Source organism: Leptinotarsa decemlineata, unplaced genomic scaffold (genome assembly GCF_025532065.1).
Source record: "Leptinotarsa decemlineata unplaced genomic scaffold, Ldec_3_MD MMD2_tig00026345_RagTag_RagTag, whole genome shotgun sequence".
Taxonomy (NCBI): domain Eukaryota; kingdom Metazoa; phylum Arthropoda; class Insecta; order Coleoptera; family Chrysomelidae; genus Leptinotarsa; species Leptinotarsa decemlineata.
The window spans coordinates 1122771-1144287 of NW_027412696.1; the positions used below are offsets into that span (position 1 = coordinate 1122771).

At 34.6% G+C, this 21517-nt stretch overlaps 2 protein-coding genes and 1 long non-coding RNA gene across 5 annotated transcripts; 2 read left to right on the forward strand and 1 right to left on the reverse strand.

The window, feature by feature from the left end:
- Positions 1-642: 642 nt before the first annotated feature.
- Positions 643-2303, forward strand: LOC141486092 (uncharacterized). The gene is made up of 2 exons (XR_012467641.1): positions 643-1744; positions 1811-2303. It is a non-coding gene; the product is annotated as an uncharacterized lncRNA (long non-coding RNA).
- Positions 2304-9926: 7623 nt separating this feature from the next.
- LOC141486093 (uncharacterized) lies at positions 9927-20907 on the reverse strand. Of its 3 annotated transcripts, none has more exons than XR_012467643.1 (6): positions 20325-20907; positions 15793-20267; positions 15251-15267; positions 14631-14685; positions 13667-14252; positions 9927-13606 (listed from the first exon to the last, which is right to left on the reverse strand). XR_012467643.1 is itself a non-coding variant. In XM_074183813.1 (2 exons), exons 1-2 carry the CDS (start codon positions 14246-14248, stop codon positions 13271-13273), a joined length of 918 nt encoding a protein of 305 aa, XP_074039914.1. In that variant the 3' UTR covers positions 9927-13270. The 3 variants fall into 3 exon arrangements, 1 of the variants encoding a protein (XP_074039914.1); XR_012467642.1 differs by having other exon boundaries at positions 14631-14702; positions 15196-15267; XM_074183813.1 differs by lacking the exons at positions 14631-14685; positions 15251-15267; positions 15793-20267; positions 20325-20907 and having other exon boundaries at positions 13667-14248.
- LOC141486094 (uncharacterized) lies at positions 10780-11290 on the forward strand. Its single transcript, XM_074183814.1, has 2 exons — positions 10780-11127; positions 11184-11290. The coding sequence occupies exons 1-2, from the start codon at positions 10780-10782 to the stop codon at positions 11202-11204; spliced, it is 369 nt and encodes a 122-aa protein (XP_074039915.1). The 3' UTR covers positions 11205-11290.
- Positions 20908-21517: the final 610 nt, after the last annotated feature.

Genomic DNA, 21517 nt, shown 5'->3' on the forward strand with positions numbered 1-21517 from the left:
GGCTGCCTGCATTGAAGAAAAAAAAAACATGGCTGCCTTGAGGGTATACAGGGTGTGTGCATCGTTGAAGATAAGCTGTCATGGAGGTATACAGGACGTGTAGCGACAATGAAAAGAACATGGCTTCCATGCCACATACAGGGTGTGTGTAGCGTTAAGTATAAAACATGGCTGCTTACTTTGAGAATAATGGTATGATAATGATGAATGAAAAATCAGGGGAAGAAAACATGGCGGCGATTATTGAGCGGAATACATAGGGTGGAGAACATGCTATGTAGCATGCATTTTCTTCATTTTGGTAGTCTATCATAAAGCCATTTATATGAACATCATATTCAGAGTTATGTTTTAGAAAAAAGAGTGCGTGTCGGTAATATTCATGACGTATGATATACTTTCTATTAGTGATTTACTCTCAGTACTAATTAAAATGTCTTTGAGAGAGTATAACCGTAAATTAGAAGAATTTGAAAAGAAATTGTCCATTTTGAGAAAAGACATTTCTTTTTTCGAGGATAAAATTGATGTTGTGAAAAAATGGATAATCATTGTCCATAGAAAGTTAGTTCCTGAAGAAATAAATCAACATCAAGGAGTCAGTGTTTTGAATTACACCTTGAGACCATTTCCCACAAGTAGAGGGGAAAAGACGGGTCTGGACCTCCTCCCAAGGGTATGCCCCCCCAGATACACACCACTGACTGTGACCTTGATTCGTTTTTTTATTCTCTGCCTATGAGTTGACCTTGAGTTGTGTGTAACATGATGAGGTGAAACCCCTTTTTTACTCTCCGCCCATGAGTGGCATTGAGATGTGTGTGATGTCATGACCGTGAACCGCTTTTTACTGTACAGCTATGATTTGGCCTTGCATGGTCACATGACCTTGGAAATTTCCTAAGCGATTTCGAGCTACGAACACGTCATATGACCTTGGGAGAAAATTCTGATCGATATTGACCTCGGAACACGTCATATGACCTTAAACACAAAGTGTGGATAGACACCCGGCTTTGCCCTTGATACATGAGCTCAAATATAAAGAAGATGTAACCTTGAACCCCTTCCCTCCTGATAATTTTTCTATAAGTATGGAGTTTCATACTTTCACATTCAGTTCATATAATCTCAAGTGTTCGAATAGGTGATTAGTATTTGTTGAGTTTCAAGGTGATAACGAGAAGTAACTAGCAATCCAAGTAGTGAGTGTTGACATCGTCATAGAGGTGAACATATTTTTTATATTCTTAAACTGTAATTTTCACTATTTTTTTTGAAATGGATAATTTGAAATTTGACATTGAAAAGATTAATTTTGCAATTAATCAACAAAATGAAGTTTTAGAGCAGAGATCCATAACATCATTGATTGTCGATAAGGGTTATAAAATTGAAAAAATGACTATGCTTTCTACACGATATGGTAAATCCATCCAAGTAGTTTTATTGGATGAGGAAAGTAATACTTCCTTCAAATCGTGGCTACCAAAACGTGTCACAGAGCAATTCACAGAGGACATTATTCGTGAAGTGAATTCAACCAAATCTAAATTCATTTTTACATATATGGGTCAAAGTTCTCAGGATTATCCTGGTGCCAAGACCCGCTCATTGGTAAAATTTGATATTTTAGATTGATGGTGTTGATTGTGTCTTTATTCTCTTTGTAAATAGTGAAAATATGGTTTATTTATATGAAATATGTATCAACTCTCTCGCTTCAATCATGGTCAAATTTCAAGTGAGTGTTTTTTTTCCATTCACAATATATCTCCCAAACTAATGAATGTGATTTGTGTTTTTTCAGAGCTGTTCATTCTGCAAATATGTGGATGCAATATTCAGCACAAGAGTGGCCGGAAGCTGTGGATTTGGATTCTGCCATAAGAAAAATGGCTTGGGAAATGGCTGATCTGAGTTTTGACGCTCTACATTCATCAAATTATGATTTAAGTGTATGTTATGATGCTGAGGAGGTGCGAAAACTTTTGGAGCTTAGTGAAAAGTATGAACTTGGTGTGGCATTGTGTCATAAATATTCGTATGGAAGCAGGAATTTGGATGACTTCTGTAAGCTAATAATTGAAGCAGACTTGAAACATTTTCTTTACGATATATGCACATACCTGCCGCAGAATATTATAGAGAAATATCAATTGGAACCGCGAAGCCCTAACCCACAACTGGAAGAATCATTAACTGATGGTGATGTAAATAATTGAAATCTGTTGTATATGGTATGAATAAAATAATGTTGCATATTTGCCTATATCTAGTGAATAAAAGACAAAAAATAATTATTGATTGTTTAATTATTTATCGAATATTTCATGATGAATTACATGTCAATCTTATTATAATCCAGTCTGAACAGAGCCGTTAAGAGCATTATATGATAAAACAGCATCGTGGAGGATGAGTGCATATACTTTGGTGTTTGCTGGAAACTTCACCTTGCGTGTTTCAAATTCTATTTTGATGTCGACAGTGGATGACTTCATAGCATCGGGTTGATGGGAGCAGTCGATGATGAATAGTGGATTGTTGCGAAAGCTGCCAATATCCATCATCGGCTCACTCATAATTTTATCGTAGTAGCTGCGTTGGAAGTTTTCATATGCATAGTAGGCTGATGAGTCTAACTTCTTATCGAAATCCAGATTCCAACGCTCATATGGATATACTTCAGAGTTCAGAGATAGTCGAATATTATTAATATTCACATGTGAGAATTTAGAATTTTGATATATTTTCGGATTGATTAGTATTTTGAAAGCCGATAATGATATATCGTGGTCTTTCGAGACTGTTGGTTGTCTTCACAGCCCATATATCTGAGGATGTATCACGAAGTGTGGGTAATTCATAAAGGTCCCACATACGATAAGCCACCTTCACTTTAGCATTATTAGAATTTTTATTGATGCGATTCAATAGTTTCAATTTTTGGCGATCTTCCGGCACAATGTGTCTGATTCTCCATTCTATTTTATTGATTTCTAAATCTGCATCAACTTCTCCTATGAATGAATTTTTGAATGAGCGTGCTATAATCAAAATGAGCTCCTGCTTCACATTCAATATCCCTTTATTGTAATCTTCAGCAAAACCCATGAGATACTTCAAGGGTAATTTGCCGCTGAATACATTGCTGACGGAATCCAATATATCTTGTTTATTCACATCAAGACCCCATCCTATCGGTAGTAGTGAATTTGCTTGTGTTTGTCCGAATGATATCATCGTTTTCATTGTTGTAGTTATACCAGGTTTTCGAACAACGACCACTTGTTCACCCCCCATTTCATAGCGAATTTCATCGAAGAGAAAAGCGAGGGCGTTATTGGATAGGTAGCACTGCTTCGTGGTATCAGATGGTGTGAACTTCCCCTCGATATAAATGTAACTGTCTGCTATATCCAGTATAAGATCTTGAAAATTGATTGGAATTCTTATTTCATCTGAATTTTTGTAATATGGTGAACCATACGGCTTATATGTATGCTCATGATGGCTAATGAGGGAATGGTCGAACATTGGCTCTTCGAATACCTCCAATTTATCACTTGTGGTGATGGTAGCCATGTTATTACTATTTTTTATATCGCACCTTCAAACCAATGGATTTGAGAAAGTTCACGCTACTAGCACTTATTCTATATCTTGACCGTTTGGCTAACATATGTGGAATGAATCGACTTTTAGATTTCCCCTCCTTTAAATGCACATGACTATACTCTCCACCAAATGCATTACGTTGATTCATCAGCTGCCGCTGCTGCAATCGATGACTATTAAAGCACAATCCCATTTTTTTTTACAATACTTGTAGAGTTTATATCTTCATCAAATATTATCATCTGCACAGCTCTGGGAAGTAATAAATACTGAGTTACTATTTTATCAGTTTCAGCTTTATATTGATTTTTTCACAGATGATCATCGCTCACCATCGTTTTTGGTCAATTGTTTGGATACTTATCGAGGGTTGTTTTTTCAAATCAGATTGCATCGATTTGATATCCTTTTCCATATGCTCACAATTTCTCACCGTTTCTACTAACTTCAGTCCAAGCGCAATGAGATCTTTTCTAACAGATGAGGAATGTGTTTCTACTCTATCTAATCTCAAATTAATTTTATCAATGTCAGAATCTATTTCTCCTCTAATCTTTGAGATGTAAAAACCAACATAATCACGATTAACACAATCCGTACTCTCTTCAGGTTGTGCTATATTTTTCAAACGTTTATTTTCCATATCGAAGTTTCCATCGGAAGTCAATTTGAAACCGGCTCCAGGTGGTCCTCGCAAAACAGTATTTGAAACAGCCTTACTTCTGCGACCAAACTTATCGATGCTTCCTCCACTCATTTTTGTGATACACTTATGACGGTCGTTGATGTTGTGATTCAACATATGAGAAATGATGATTGTTATAGCTTTATCAATTCCAATTTAACTATTATTTTTTCACCATTGAAATTGATCAGCTTACCATTATCATCCAATATGCGTAGAGTGATATTGTCGAGATACTGACGACCCCCAGGTTGGATTGGCATATATATAATATTTTGTGGCTCTTTGGTGAGTTTGTAACCGGGCTCTACATCAATATCAAATTCAAAGATGCTATGGATTTCATCACCATTTGAATATGCTCCAGCTGTAACATTACAATCCACACGAATTATTCTTACCTTATTGATATTCACAGGCAATGTTGATTCGTGTGTTTCACCACAACCGAACACATTATTATCAAACCCCAGAAGTTCAGCAATGGTGTTTTCATGTTTGAGATTGATGAAATATTTGGAGCGCATTTCGCATTTCAGAGTGTTGTTGTTTGCATGTAGGAGAAATACTTCGTTGATATTTTCTTCATCCCCATTTTCTAGTTTCACTTCTTTGGATTTGATGAATCTTTGAATCACCTTATTGATTTCATCAATTTCATAAGCCCCAGGTGGAATTTTTATAATAGTGGGGGGTGAGTTTATTGTCTGCGAATAGCCGATAACATTATTCTTAGCATCTACATTAAATATGGAGTTGTAAGAGTAGAAACCATGTAATCCCAGACCATAATTACTGGTGGCATCCAATTCGAGGGGAGGGTAGAAGTTGGCGCTCAACTCGCTAGAGTATCCCGACAATGAAAACGTACGTGACATGACTGATGAATTTTCACTGATTCAAGTCTTTTTATTGCTGACAGCAGAAATTGTGGAGTAATCGTTGCTTTTTCGGCGATCTATCCATATCACTATGTGTGACTACATTCACATCATTCACTTTACAATAACAACAGAAAATTTTTCTTGTAGGTGGACCATCATTCACATCAGAAATACAGCTGCTGCCGCCGCTGGAATCATTGTAATGCTCTTGGCAGTACTGATACTTCATCACATCAATATCATTTTGTAGGTTTTGTGGTAACTTATCCCATACAGATGCAATTTCATGTGATGCACACCCAATCAACACCTCTTTCGGCATATCAGCGAGTTGTTCTTTACTCATTTTTCGTAAAGTGCGTGCTCTGGAATATGCGATCAATGAATGACTCATCCTCTTGATACTCTTTCTGTCCTGTGCTGGTGTTATTTCCATGATTTGTTCTGGAGAAACTTCAAACACAAATGACCACACCATACTGTGTTGAATTGTTGTTTACGCTCATAGTTATAAGTAATAGTATTGATAGAATTTGATCCCTTATAGAAATAGTAAATCAATTCTTTGGGAGGGGGTAAATCACCAAAACTATCAAAATATTTCACAGAAGTGCCGCTTTTTCTGTATGCTACCCAATGTGTTCCTCGGCCATGTCGACTATCCAGATTTACTATAGCAGATTCATATCGGCGTGGTCCTGATTTTGGTAAATCATCACGCATATATACCCCCCGAAAATATGGAATCATCATTTTCTTAGCGTGATAGATGAGGTCGATGTTGGAGAGAGCTCTTTGAGGTAGCAAATCTATGAGTTTTTTGGATTTTGAGGTTTCAGATATAGTCCTAATCCTTTACGGTAAGGTTTCAAGTAGATACCACTCCCTTGTTTACCTAAAGCAATTGCCTCCATGTGTTTATTATGTCGATTTGTTTCACTCAACTGCTCCCTACTCGCTCTGGCTGCTTGAACTGCTTTCGTTATGCCAGCTGTAGCACCAGCTAAACTTCCTAACGCTGATAAACCAGCAAAAATTGGAATGAGTGGTAGTATTCCACCAATTTTAGGAATTGGTATGATTCGAGGTGTGCGAATTCTCTTTTTGCCACCTGCATCTCGCGTATATTTGCGTGCAGCTTTTAATGCAATTTCAGTTGCTTTTTTAGAATTTTTGACAATAAATTCACTTCCTCCCGCTTTGTGTAAAACATCGCGCACTTTCTTAACGATTCCAGATCCAAAAGCTATTAACTTAGAATCTTTTAATTTTTTTGTAGCTTTTTTTTTCTTGATAGGACGTTTTTTTTGTATGCGCGACGGCTTGGATGGTGACTTGCAACCCATACCAAATCGACGTTTTCCCTTCATTATATTTGTAATTAGCCAAGCGGCTCCTTTCTCTCCAATAGAAGCGTCTTTTGCCTTGAATCGATTCCAAGAACTTTCAGCAAGTTCCTGATCCGCTATGTGTCTAGCTACAAGATTGTTGGGATTATGTGAATATGCAATATCGTGTTTTTTGCATGCAACATCCAGTTGATTGACACCTGGATCACCTCTCACCAATCTTTTCTGCAATTTGGTGCCGGGACCGCAATACTGATAGCCAGGTAAGTGTAATTCGAATGGTAGATTATTAATGAGTGAATTTACCAATCCTCTACCAACTTTATTCGAATGCAATTTAGTAGATCTGCATCGGTTCATAACCCCCATTTAAATAAAGAAATCGATATGGAACCCTGCTTATATAGTCTCCAACTGTCATACAATGCGCATACTACAGCAAAAGCAACAATTTTCCATCGATAATTTCGATGAAAAAGTGGGTTGTGGATCGGGAAGTGGTGTCAAACAGCGTCATGGATCTTTACTTCCACTATCCATTCGCGGACTGATTATTGGACCTTCTAATTGTGGCAAAACAAATGTTATGATTTCTCTGCTGACTCATCCTCTAGGATTACGATTTGCAAATGTTTATCTGTATTCAAAATCTCTTTATCAACCTAAATATGAGTATTTACGTGAAGTGCTAACTCCAATTAGAGGATTGGGATTTTACACCTTCGCCAATAACGCAGGTGAAATAGTAGAACCGTCAGATGCCAAAGCGGATTCGATATTCATTTTTGATGATGTTATGTGTGAGAAACAGGATGTTATACGATCATATTTCAGTATGGGTCGTCATAAAAATGTGGATTGTTTCTATCTAGCCCAAACATATTCACGAGTCCCAAAACAATTGATTCGAGATAATGCAAATTTTATTGTGCTGTTCAAACAAGATGATATGAATCTCAATCATATTTTTTCCGACCATGTGTCACCAGATGTTACATTCAAGCAATTTCAAGATATGTGTGCGAGATGTTGGAAAGATAAATATGGATTTTTAGTAATTGATAAGGATCGAGAAGTGCTAGATGGACGTTATCGAAAAGGATTTGACGCTTTCATATATCCTTGACGTTCTTGAAATAATTGATTCATTCAAGTGCTGGATAGTGTAGACAACACTTCATTGTACTCATTTTCGGAGTGAAAACAATATGGAGGGGAAAAATGATGACGAAATATGTTTAAAAAGAAAATTAATTGAAGCAACGGATGCCGTTCGAAAGAAATTCAATTATATCAAGAATAGTCGCCAAGGTGATCAATCAACACTCGAGAGAATCTACGAGCCAATAATAACACCATTGAAAGCAATATCTGCCAATACTGGAGGATTATCTCAAATGAATGGAGTTATACAGAAAACAGATAGTGGTACACCATTCACCGCTAAAACTATAATTAAAAGTGAGTTGAAACCAAAATTTGAAGGTGCTTTTTCGAAGGCTCATCAATCTTCTCAATTGTCAACTTCAAATTCAGAATCACCAAATGCACTTGATAATGGTGATGAAGTACAAATGCATATACAAAAGTTACTATCAGGAAATCCCTCATACGATACAGTCTTTGGAGTACACATGAACACTGATACGGGAAATTTACAAATGGGTGTAGCTGATGTGGAATTTATCGATGAGAAAATTGTGTTCAAGAAAAATGGTAAAACTATTGCCACATATCAGGGCACACCAAAATTATATAAATTGATATTCATGAAAGTACCATCGGGAAATATTCCCTCTTCCGATATGAGCACTTATGGTGATATACTCAAATTAACAAAGGCGGCATATAAATATAATGAAAGAAAACAGGGTCTACTATCGAATAATTGGAAGAAATATCGTGAAATAATTCTACCACTATTATCCAATGGAAACCCTCTGCCAAACTCTAGTAGAGAAGGTGCTGGCATGATCAAACCGCCAACCCAAAAAAAATATATCAGAAATAAGCATATAGATTATGTATATTGGAATAAACTCGAAGAATTGATTGATCGCCTTCGATTACTTTGGAGTTCACGAATGGCTGGTCATACCGGCCACGATAATGAAATATTGTCCATAATTGAGGAATTACGTGAAGAAGGATTAGTCTATTAATCACAAAGTCATAAACACAGAATCAGTTTGTGAAACTGACTCATCACTAAATGATTTGAGGAATGTGGAAATGTGAATTAGCGTTATAACTGAATTGATTGGTACTTTTACTGAGCGAGTTGATGAATTTGATCAGTCAGTAATTAAACCTGCACTTGAACAGTAGAGAAGTGAATCCTTAACATAATAATCTTGAGTAATATGAGTGATGCAAAATGGGAGATTGTGAAAGAAATACATAAGCCAGCGCGTCGAAATTTTCCCCGTCGAAAGACAATAATAAAGGGATTTTCGGACTTGTGGCAGATGGATTTGATGGAAATGCAATCATATGCTAAAGAAAATAACGGGAATAGATACATACTCATAGTAATCAATTGTTATTCAAAATATGTATGGTCAAAACCGTTGAAAAATAAATCTGCTGATTCAGTTACTGCAGCTATGGCAAGTGTGTTGGAAGATGCAAAGCATGTGCCGAGAAATTTACAATCTGATCACGGTAGTGAGTTCTATAATTCAAAATTTTCATCGTTAATGAGAAAACACCATATCAATCATTACTCAACATTCAGCACAAAAAAAGCTTCAATTGCCGAACGAGTTATCAGAACTTTGAAAAGTTGGCTTTATAAACAATTTTCACTTCAAGGCCATTACAAGTGGTTGAAAGTTCTTCCTAAAATTACCAATCAATATAACAACAAAGTTCATCGCACCATTGGCATGAAGCCTGCAGAGGTAAAACCATCTACAAAATTGTTCGTTTATACAAAATCTGAGAAGCCAAGTGGTAAACGTGAAAAAAGTCAATTCAAAATTGGAGATATGGTACGAATTAGTAAATTTAAAAACATATTCGCCAAAGGCTATACTGCAAACTTCACCACTGAACTTTTTAAAGTTGTGAAAATTAATAGTACAGACCCTATAACTTATGAGCTAGAAGATGTGAATGGACATCCAATCAAAGGTTGCTTTTATAAAATGGAGTTGAATAAAGCGAAAGATCCCAATACATATTTGGTTGAACGAGTTTTGAAAAAGAAAGGACGCCGCCTATTTGTGAAATGGTTGGGATTTTCTGGAGATCATAACTCTTGGATTGATGAAAATTCATTAATGTAATTGCAGTATTATTGTTTTTGATGAAAAATAAAGATATATAAATGAAATTGAATTTTTTTTTTTGAATTTTGATTTTAAATAGTAAAAAAAAACAAACAATATTCAAACTGATTTTATTCATCACATTTATATCTATTAATGCATTTGTTTAATTATTAGCGTTCGTTGTGATAGGTGGCACCATAACCAATGGAATGTAAGATCGAATAACGTTGCCATAGATTTCTAGTCTCCTCATCTGATCTTCACTCTCCAAACACCAACAATCCCGGAAGTGAAAGTTCTCATCGGGATGGAAATCACCAACATTTTCACATAATATCCATCCATTTCTACACATACTACATAAATTGTTCCAACAATCTACTTTGTAGTTATCACAACGCATACAACGTTGAATTAGTAACTCGCGATTTGATGCACAATTCACACACATACTTCTACAAATTCCTATATTGTTATACACGATTTTGGTAAAACATTTGTAGCACTGATGATGGACGCATACTTCAGGAGATGAATCATTTGACGTCTTCGGAATTGTGAATGGACTCGGAACTGGAACTGGATTCTCCAACACACATCTACGACACAAACCAGTACATGGATTAATATACGTCTCAGGCCAATAACCTTGACAATTATTACAAAATATAGTTTTATCAATTTTAATTGGATCGCCACACACTTTCGGTTTTGAATTCCATTCTTTCGGAAAAGGCATATTAGTATTCACTATTAGATGGTGCAATATTCAACTGACAAATTCAACTGCACTCTCATGAACCTATTTTTCCTATCATAAACTCATAGAGAGAATAGAGGGAGAAGAGTGGTGGGGCTACCACCTCCACAATCGAACAAATCATAAAAATCGAATGCTGATTCTGAAACTTCACTTCACTAGTACTATTAGTAACTTCAAGCTTTTCACTCAGAAATAAAGAAAAATGAATTCTGCAAAAATTAATGAAGTTTTGACAAGGTTGACACTTGAAGATGAAAATAATTGGTTTTCGGATGAAGAAGACGAACTTCCCAACATCATTATCGAAGGAGAAGATAACATCGGAGGAGAAATCGATATATTCGATGTAGCACAAGAAGATGGTGGAGCCATAGCTGCTGCTGATAATTTGCAGGATAATGAAGGTGTAATGGATCCAGAACTTGAAGATGAAGGCATTGATGATGATCCAGCGACAGACAATGGCAACATTATAATAGGGAGCCGGTGGATGAACATTAGTGAGACAGTGGAAAATAATTTAGATCTGTACTGTGTGACGGACTCTCATGTGCGTATACGAACCATTAATGATAGCATCCACACATTATGTTGGTGTTGTTTTAGATTTTATTCCCATCGAAATAGAAATAATGGAGGCGAATATGAACATATGGATTTACATTACACTATATCGATGATGGAAATAACTCAAACTTGGTGTGAATCTTGTGACAGACCTCTGACGAATTTTCGCCGTTTAGATGCATGCATTATTTGTAACAATGTCCCTGCACAATGAAATGTTATAATAAATATCATTGATTTCACTATTGTTGATGTTATTTTAATAATGAACCTTTTGATGGAGAAGAAAAGTCCTTCTCAAAAAATATGATTGACACAATATACATGATAAACTAAAGTATATTGTTGAGACATCCAAGTTTTTTTCTTAAAAAATAATTGTATTCTAGTCGACGATTTGAATTCAATTGAATTCTTCTTCAGAGCTCAAAAAGTCGTTTTTTCGTGTTGATGATATTAATAATTTAAAACCTATCAGAGATAGTAGATAATTGAAAAATAAAAATCATTGCAACAACAAATTTTCGAGACAACATCAACACAAAACGAGATGAAACAAACAATTGGCTTTATCTTTATATTCATCATTCATTTTTCACATTGAATTTTGTATTGAACTTACCTAATTTTTTTCTAACATCTATAAGTGATAGATATGAGTAATCAGTTTTCAATAAAATAATGTCTTAGGTTGAACACTGCCCCAAATCACGCAGTATTCCGTGTGCACCAACCAAATTATGTACACTCCGAGTACACTAGCGTAACCTAACCATTCTGATCATCATCGATAACGACTATTTCAGGATCTGGAGAATCAGCTATCATAATGATTTCTGGGGGGTCGGCGAATTGATTTTGTACAATTTCTTCATCCAAATACGGTTCCATAAGGTCAGGGCTGGGTGAATCCCGAAAGATTGGAAAAAATTCATTCATCACACCAAAGTCGCCGTCGCTATCATTTGGGTCGTCAAATAGACCGTATTCGTCAGCGTCGAATTCGAAACCACGGTCCTCATCCAAATCAATTGTGGTGTCTGAATATCCATCGAAGTTGTTGTCCACACCCGTTGAATTGATAATTTCAACTTGAATGTCTCCATAAGCTGAATCCTCAGAAGGAACGAAATATGGTTCACTCGTTGAATCGGCTTCTTGCACAACCGGTGTTACTTGATTCATGATGAGGGAACAAGTGGTCTGTTACTTGCAGTGTGAAGCTGAAAATCTCCAATCTTTCGACATTGACAATGAATGACATCACAAATCCTTGGGATATTTCCCAAGGATTTGTCACATGACCTCGATATATGAACACAACTTATTTATATCTCATATGACCTTGTGTTATGAAATGTCATATACCCGCCGACATGGAGTTTTGGCCTTGGTTTTACTATCTCATACGACCTTGTGTTATGAAATGTCATATACCCTCTGACATGGAGTTTTAACCCTAACGATTGACTTTGTTTTCGACAGATAACTTTTGAATGTAATGAATGATAATCTCATTCTGTTTTCTGAAAAATAACCATTGATTTGTCTTCATCTGAGTCATCCATCTCAATATAGGATGTAGATTTTTTTTTTGATCTGTGGCATTGATGACATTTAATAATCAATGCTACAATCATTTTAATTTTTTCAGAGATTGAAAATAACTTTCTAATTGTTACTTTTATATATTTTTTAAATAATCAGATTTGCACTTTTAGTTATGAGTAGAAAGTAAGATACATAAATATTATTTGTTTTTTAGAAATAAAAATGACTAATCATTATTTTCCTTATTTATTTTTCAAAATATAAAATATACTTTTTTACATATAAATAGAAATTGCATAACATAACTTTATTTTGTTTTTTTTAAACTAAATGATTAACTGATACATTCATTATTCATTTTTTCAAATATGAATAATCAATTTTACACTTTTAAATATGACTAGAAAGTGACACTCACATATAACTTTATTAGCAACATACAAAAAAAAATATTTACAAAATATTTATTGGGGGAGATTTCTCGACACGATTGCTCTGAATAATACAGATATGAAAATAATATAGAAAATATTATGATACATGAATTGCAAATGTATAGGGAAAGATAAAAATTTTTACAAGAGATGTAAGATGGAATTTTCATGTATCTCCTTACTGAAGATTTCCAATTGTCGAATTTTGGGAGAAAGTTTTTTCATGTGAGCAGATCTCTCTCGTTGAGCTGCTCTCATTTGTTCACATTCCACTTTGAGGAGAGAAACTTGCTCTTCCAGTTCAACAAGTTTTTCCTTCTTCGCTCTATATTCCGTTTCGAAGCCATTGTAAGCGTGATACATCTCTAGAAATTTATCTCTCCTGGATCTCATAAATGAAAACCAATCGTCTGAGTTTTCGAGGTCAATCGTTGGGGGAGGCGTGCTTCCAGCACTAACATTATCGTATTCAGGAACCTGTGGAATGAAAGAATATGATGAACTAACATCTTGTCGCGTTTGAGTAATGATAATTACCTGATGGAGTGATGTAGAAGGTCCTGCTATGACTTCCATCTCTCTCACTTTTATCGACTTGACTTTATCCCTTTTTTCGTGTTTCGCCTTGTGTCTCCTTCTAGATGGCGACTTCGAGGTAGACTTTTTAGACTTCTTCGCCTTCTTCATTATTTTTTCATCACTCTCCATTTTTTTTCTTTTTCGTCTCTCAAGGTCATCATCCGAACTGTTCTGAATGATTGAACTATGTGGAGATCCCATATTCTTCGAATATGTTTCCTCCATCTCTAATATGTTACTCACAACAGTTTGTGATAAGTTCGGAAGTGACTCATCAAGATTCTGGGTGTGAGTCGCCATCACATTATCAATGTTTGAGGGATTGTCATTCATCTCCACATGGTTTGGATTGAATCCATTTAAAAATGATTTAGCATTGTGCATCTGCTGAATGGAAGTCATCACCGGTTGTGGTATCTCCCCGCCTTCCTGAATGATCACGTTCTGGTGGACAATTACATCCCTGCGCTCCATTTCACACATTTCTGATCGGTTCACAGAGCTTGATGGTTTTAATAAAGCTTCTTTCAACAAAGACATGGTTCTGAAATCAAAAAATAATAGACAATATAATATGATTAAATTTAATTAGCTAACAAAAAAGTTTTCATCTTTTCTTTTCATCACCTTGATACAAAACAGTGGAAATCTTTCAGAAAAAGCAATTTCAAAAGAGGTAACTATATACGAAGAAGTAACTTTTAATCACAATGTACCCTTTCTAAAACAACTACTTTCAAAAAAAACATTGAATTACATGAAACAAAAATTACATTCAAATCAATTACTTTCATATGAACACTGAATCATACAAAAAAAAAAACTTTATAGAAAAACAAAAACCGTTCTTTACCAAAATTATTCTCATCTTAAAATATAACCTTTTCAGTTTGATATGAATAATATAGTAGGTTGTACTTACATCGAGATGAATTTTCAGCTGCTAAGATTTGAAGGCTTTGATGGAGTTGCTTCACCTGCCTGCTTTATTGAACTGAAAGGAAGGAATCAATTTCAAAAAAGAATTCCATATAACATCATCAAAATCTCAATGACCTTTTAGAAACCTTCAAACTTGTTTCACACTTTTCAAGGTTGTATTACGTTCACATAAAAACCAATGACCTTTTAGAAACCTTCAAACTTGTTTCACACTTTTCAAGGTTGTATTACGTTCACATAAAAAACAACTACTTTCATAGAAAACAATGAATTATATGAAAAAAAACTCTGAACTAATAATTTGATATGAACACTGAATTATACAAAAAAAAAATTTTGAAACTGAAAAGAAGAAAGCAATTTCAGACAAGAATTTCATATATCATTGTCACATCTCAACTTCCTTTCAGAAACATTCAAATTTTGTTCAGAATATTCAAGGTTATAGGTATTAAGTATAAATAACCGTTCTTTACCAAAATTATTCTCATCTTAAAATATAACCTTTTCAGTTTGATATGAATAATATAGTAGGTTGTACTTACATCGAGATGAATTTTCAGCTGCTGAGATTTGAAGGCTTTGGTGGAGTTGCTTCACCTGGCTGCTTTATTGAACTGAAAGGAAGGAATCAATTTCAAAAAAGAATTCCATATAACATCATCAAAATCTCAATGTCCTTTTAGAAACCTTCAAACTTGTTTCACACTTTTCAAGGTTGTATTATGTTTACATAAAAACAACTACTTTCATAGAAAACAATGAATTATATGAAAAAAAAAACTCTGAACTAATAATTTCACATGAACACTGAATTATACAAAAAAAAAATTAGAAACTGAAAAGAAGGAAGCAATTTCAGAAAAGAATTTCATATATCATCGTCACATCTCAACTTCCTTTCAGAAACATTCAAATTTTGTTCAGAATATTCAAGGTTATATTAAGTATACATAAAAACTCTCTTTCGAAAACATCTACTTTCATCAAAATCAGTTGATTTACACAAAAAAAATACTTTTGGAATAGATAATTTTATATGAACACTGAATTGAATACAAATTAGAAATTCAAAAAACTAAACACTCCTAAAATTATAACTCTTTCAATTCGAAATGAATAATATAGTACACTGTACTTACATTGAGATAACTTCAACTGCTAAGAATCGTTGATGATTATTGGGTTGCTTGAGTCAACTATATCACTTGATTTGACTGTGTCACTGCAAGTTAGTTCGATGGGTAAGAGATACTAAAACAGAATGATGTGTCGTCCCTTCTGATTCTGTTCTGCTGTTCGGAAAGGTCAGCCCTTTCTGGTGGGGATTGAATTCGAGTCTTATGATTTGTCCCAACGATACAAAATTGAAAATGGAAGAAAAGGGTAGTAACAGTTTATTGTTGGTAGAAACTAATTTGAGATTTTACAATTGTTCAGAGTGCAGGGTCATATAATCACAAAATTGTTAGAATTCCGCCTTTATCACCCTATAAAACTTCCCGAATATCCTAATGGACATTTCGACGGTTTCTACCTCAATTATGTCAATGCACCTCTGAACGTGCTAATGAATTTTACGATCAGGGTTTCCTACCCGAATTTTTTTTCAAATAAACCATTCAACCTCTTGCATCCCTTCAATAAAATAATATTGTCTAGACACGCTATAAAAGTTCCTGAATGGACACTTCGAGGGTTTCTATCTCAAATATGCCAATGCACTTCTGAACGTGCTAATGGATTTTACGGTCAGGGTTTCCTACCCGAATTTTTTCTTCAAATAAACCAATCATCCTTTGGCATACCTTCAATGAAATAATGAGATTGAGTAGAATACTGCACCATATAATCATAAAATATTTTCTCTCCAAAAATAAACCAAACAACCTTTTGCATCCCTTCAATAAAAGAATGAAAATTGTCTCGACATCAACAGCATATAATGATAAAATATTTTTTCTCCAAATAACCAAACATCTTCTCGCTTCCCTTCAATAAAATAATGAAATTGTCTAGACTTCAGAGACATATAATCATAAATTTTTGTTTGAATATCGATATTTTCTACCCACAAAGTTACAAAACTTAGATACTAAACATCCTTTTTACCCAAAAATGGCGAATACGCGCAATTGTCAGTTTTTGGAATAAAATATAATAATTGAATATTTTTTCTAAATCATATACTCGCGCTAAACTAATTGTGACTCAATCACTTATGAACATGAAATCTTAATTCTAATTTATAGTGACACCACAAACGATTTGAACGATTCTTTTCGTCAAATATGAATTTTCCAAAATGTTAAAAGTAAAAATTAGATTTGTAAAATTCAATTACTCGATTGCTCTTCCAATAATGCAATAAGGAGATCTAGGTTTTCATCGATGGTATTGTTGGAATCTTTCATTACTTCCAAAAGAATTCTCAGATTCTGTTGGGAGCTTGTTTGATAAAATTCAATATCGGAATGACCCCAAGGTAATGTTTTGGTAGTATTCGGAATTATGAATCTTTTATCATCGTTATGCGACAGAGCGACTTTATTACACATCAAAGTATAAATATCATGTAAATCACTTCTGAATACATTCATCTTTCGCAATATTGTTCCACCTGTTTCAACAATCCTAATGTAATCGTCAATTGAAATCCGATTTTTAATCACGGATTTTTTGACACCCTTAGCCCTTTTAATTTCATTTGACACACTTTGGATGTGATATGCTTTTGCTCCAGTCCCATGAAAACTAATAATAGTATCGTTTGGAAGTTCGTCTTTCATATTTCCAATTACCGACTTCGTAACTGGCACATGGAACTTATTTTCCAACGGATAGTTGGAAGTGTCAAATTTATCAACATTCTCAATGATAAATTCATAAAAATTATCTGTCATTATTTTCAAAATCAAAGAGTCTGTGTCGGTGTAGAGAAGAGAAGAACGTGATCCGAAATGTTTTTTAATAACATCATAGAAAAAGTCGTAAATGACAGTTTTCGACATATCCAATATACTAAACCCCAGATACAATGGTTTGTTGTAACAAACCTTAACTTTATCCATATGTATGACTACAAAGTCTTCTGCAATTATGGATAATGTTTTGAAATTAGGGCGAGCTATCAAAGCGTTAGCACCCATTCCTCCCCGTATAGATTCCCAATGTGTAACAATTCGAATGTCTCTCCTGTTGTAAACATTTTCCAAAGTTTTCCCATAAATAGAGTTCACATTTAATTTGAAGTAATTCTTCTCAAACTTATTGGTGGCTTCATTTCTCAGTTTAGTATTTAAATCGATATATTTTTTCAACCATTGTGACTGATCGAATCTGAGAACTCTATGGGTTCTAATCAGCTTTAAACCATTACGAAGCGCCTGTTTCAAATTTCTATAATGAACGATATATTTATTTTTATCATTCAAATTAGGTATAAGTTTGGCTATTTTAGACTTTGACCCAGGCGGTATGATACTTTCAACCAAAAATGGTAAGTCTGAATGTAAATCGTGCATTTCAACGGGGTAGTGAATATCAACTTCAAGAATGTATCCTTGAGAATTTTCATCTGGAATACTGACGATATCTAGTTTACTTATTTCATCGGAGGTCAACCATGTGAACCCTCCAAAAGGTAGTGATTGAGACATGCTATGACCATACAGATTTGTTGCATCCAAATACATGATAAATGAAGAAGCTTCATTAGGATTATAATTTGGAAGGAATTGATTATTTGCAATGTGCTGTCTCTCCGAACATTGACTAACACCGCCACGAATACCTTTTTGAAAAAAATGCACCATGTCTATATCAGTTAATAATTCCAACTTGATGCCTGTATATTTCAACATAGCGTCCCAAGAAAGTCCTGGAGATGTGAAATAATGTGCAGGATCCAATTTATATGTACTCAAACTCATGTTTCTGAAATTTTCGAAAATATCACACAGTAATAGAACATCTGATTTTAAGTAAATATCAGAATATTCACCCAAATCACGACAATTGAATGTTTTCCATACCTGCTTCACTCTATCATATTCATTATCAGAAATATGTCTTTCATTCAGTTTGTCAAAAAAGTCCGCCTTTGATGGTATAGATGAATAATTCAATTTATCTAAAGAATCGATGAAACTGTATGGAAAAACACCTTTCTGTCTCATAAGTTTAAATTTATCATTTTCTGGAAAATGTTTTCTCATTTCCACAAAATGTTTCTCATCTAAATTATCGCCCAACTCTTGAAGAGATGCACTCATAAATTTGAAACTATCAATGAACCTTAATTTCAAAAATACTTTTTTCAATTGCCCATTTCGATTTAATTTGTTTTCCATAAATAAATGTTTCGTGAAAGAAATATATTTCTCTTTAGTTTGAGCGAGGACGTCAACTTTACTTTTATTGGTGCATAAATCTTTTATGAACAAGTGACAGTCATACCCACTGAGATTATGGAAAATGATCGGAATGAAATTGGGCAATTTGAAATTGAGATTACATATGGAATGTGTTGCCCCAATATTTTTTTTTCCTGTCAGGTGACAATGATCACGGATTTTAATGTCATTCTCTTCGAATGTCTTTCCACATATAGCACATGTAGTGGCATTATTGAAATCATTTTCTTCCTCAACAGTCAAAGGGTTCATTGGAACGATATTTTTCAAATATTTGTGATATATATTGGTGACGTCAGCCTCCAACTTTGAAATGAAAACTTTAGATGCATCAGCCCCTCTATACAATACGAATTTTGAAATTGAATCATCAAAAGAGCACTTTATGAAATATGAGAAAGCGTATGGTTCATGAAGATAGGTTCGATTTGTGAAAGACTTAGCAGGATTTGGCTCATTTGTGTGCAGTGGTTTAAGGATTGATTCAAAATCTCCATACACCGTGAATGGAACCCTCAACTGTTTCTCAATATTTTCAAATTTCAAAATATTCTCAGGTACGCATTCACCGAATTTATCAACTCTGAATTTAGGGGTTGGTGTTGTTGTCGATATGTGATTACAATCATTCAATTGATGTCGCAATAAACCCCGCTCATTACTAAAGTATAATAAACAACCATCACAGAAATATTTTCTATGTTCATGTGCTGATATTTGAGATGATACTAATCTCGATAAATCTTTAATCCAACAATAATGACTGTTACCAGAATCATCCATTATATTAAGCAGATTCACATGACTATTAAGTCTACGTTTCGAATAATGTAACGGGCCTACAACATCATATGAATCTTTACCGTTTTTGAAACATTTTTCTAAACCATAAACATTGATAGAGCAATCATTCATAATCTCAAATTTAGGAATATCTTTCAACTTTACTGGAAAATCCATACCTGCTACATTCAACACGGTAGAGAAGTGAGGATAAGATGAAATTTCACACACTCTCACACTGGCAGGATACAAAGCTGAAGTTACAGCCCATGCAAAACAGTATTGATCTTGATTAATAACATTCACAACACTTTTCTTCAACTCAATGAATTTGGGTAACTTGATATAAGAAGAGCCTCCAAGGGGACTATACTTGTTAACATTTACTTCCATAAACAGAATTTCCTCGATAGTCCAACCTGAAAATTTATTTTCTCTTCACATCTAATAACCAATTTTGTGAATACATCACTTACCTGAATCTCGATGTTGAAATTCCATTGCTTGAGCAGTTAAAGCATCAATAAAAATGTTATAAATCACATTCAAATCCATCGATTGATCGACAACTTGATTGGGACTATTGAATGATTTTACTTCTAAATTCTCCTTAGTTTGAAGATAGTAACGTCCAAACACCTCCATATTGACTTTCACACTTTTATGGATAACTAACACTTCTTCGAGTAGTTTAAAAACTTTTTGCTTCAATTCATTGAAAAATGTTGGGTAATCAATGTGACGGTTTTGACTATCCACTCTATAGCTCACAATTCTACACTTGAATGCTGTGCGTATGATTTTAACACCGTCCCCATATTGAATACATGCATTTGTTCTATGTTGCAAAGTCCTCCGATGAATATTCATCTGATCACTTGCAATATTCAAATTGCAACACAAACAGGTTTGCATTTCTGGAGATAATGGAGCGTTTAACCTAGGCCTCTTCGACATTGATGGTCCTTCATTATTTGCAAGAATACATGATTCTCGCTGATGACGACGCAAGTTATCACTCCGAGTGAAACTATTTCCACATTCACTACACGTATACATCTTTTATATAATACCACACGAATATGATGAGAATACGGACAAAAAAGAAATATTCACAACACACATGTTATATGTGCATAACCCCCCACTCCAATGCAAGGTAAATCTACGTCATTTTATTAAATATCACTCAAACTCAAGGTAATACATCAGTAATATCGTTCAAAATTTTTCCCAAGGTCATATGACGTGTTCGAAGCTCGAAATCGCTTAGGAAATTTCCAAGGTCATGTGACCATGCAAGGCCAAATCATAGCTGTACAGTAAAAAGCGGTTCACGGTCATGACATCACACAAATCTCAATGCCAGTCATGGGCGGGGAGTAAAAAAGGGGTTTCACCTCATTACACATCTCAATGCCAGTCATGGGCGGAGAGTAAAAAAGGGGTTTCACCTCATCATGTTACACACAACTCAAGGTCAACTCATAGGCAGAGAATAAAAAAACGAATCAAGGTCACAGTCAGTGGTGTGTATCTGGGGGGGCATACCCTTGGGAGGAGGTCCAGACCCGTCTTTCCCCCTCTACTCCCACAGTAACAACTTAGCTGTTGAGAGGGTATTCAACCTGATATTGATATTGAACATAATCGGTGTACATATGAGAAA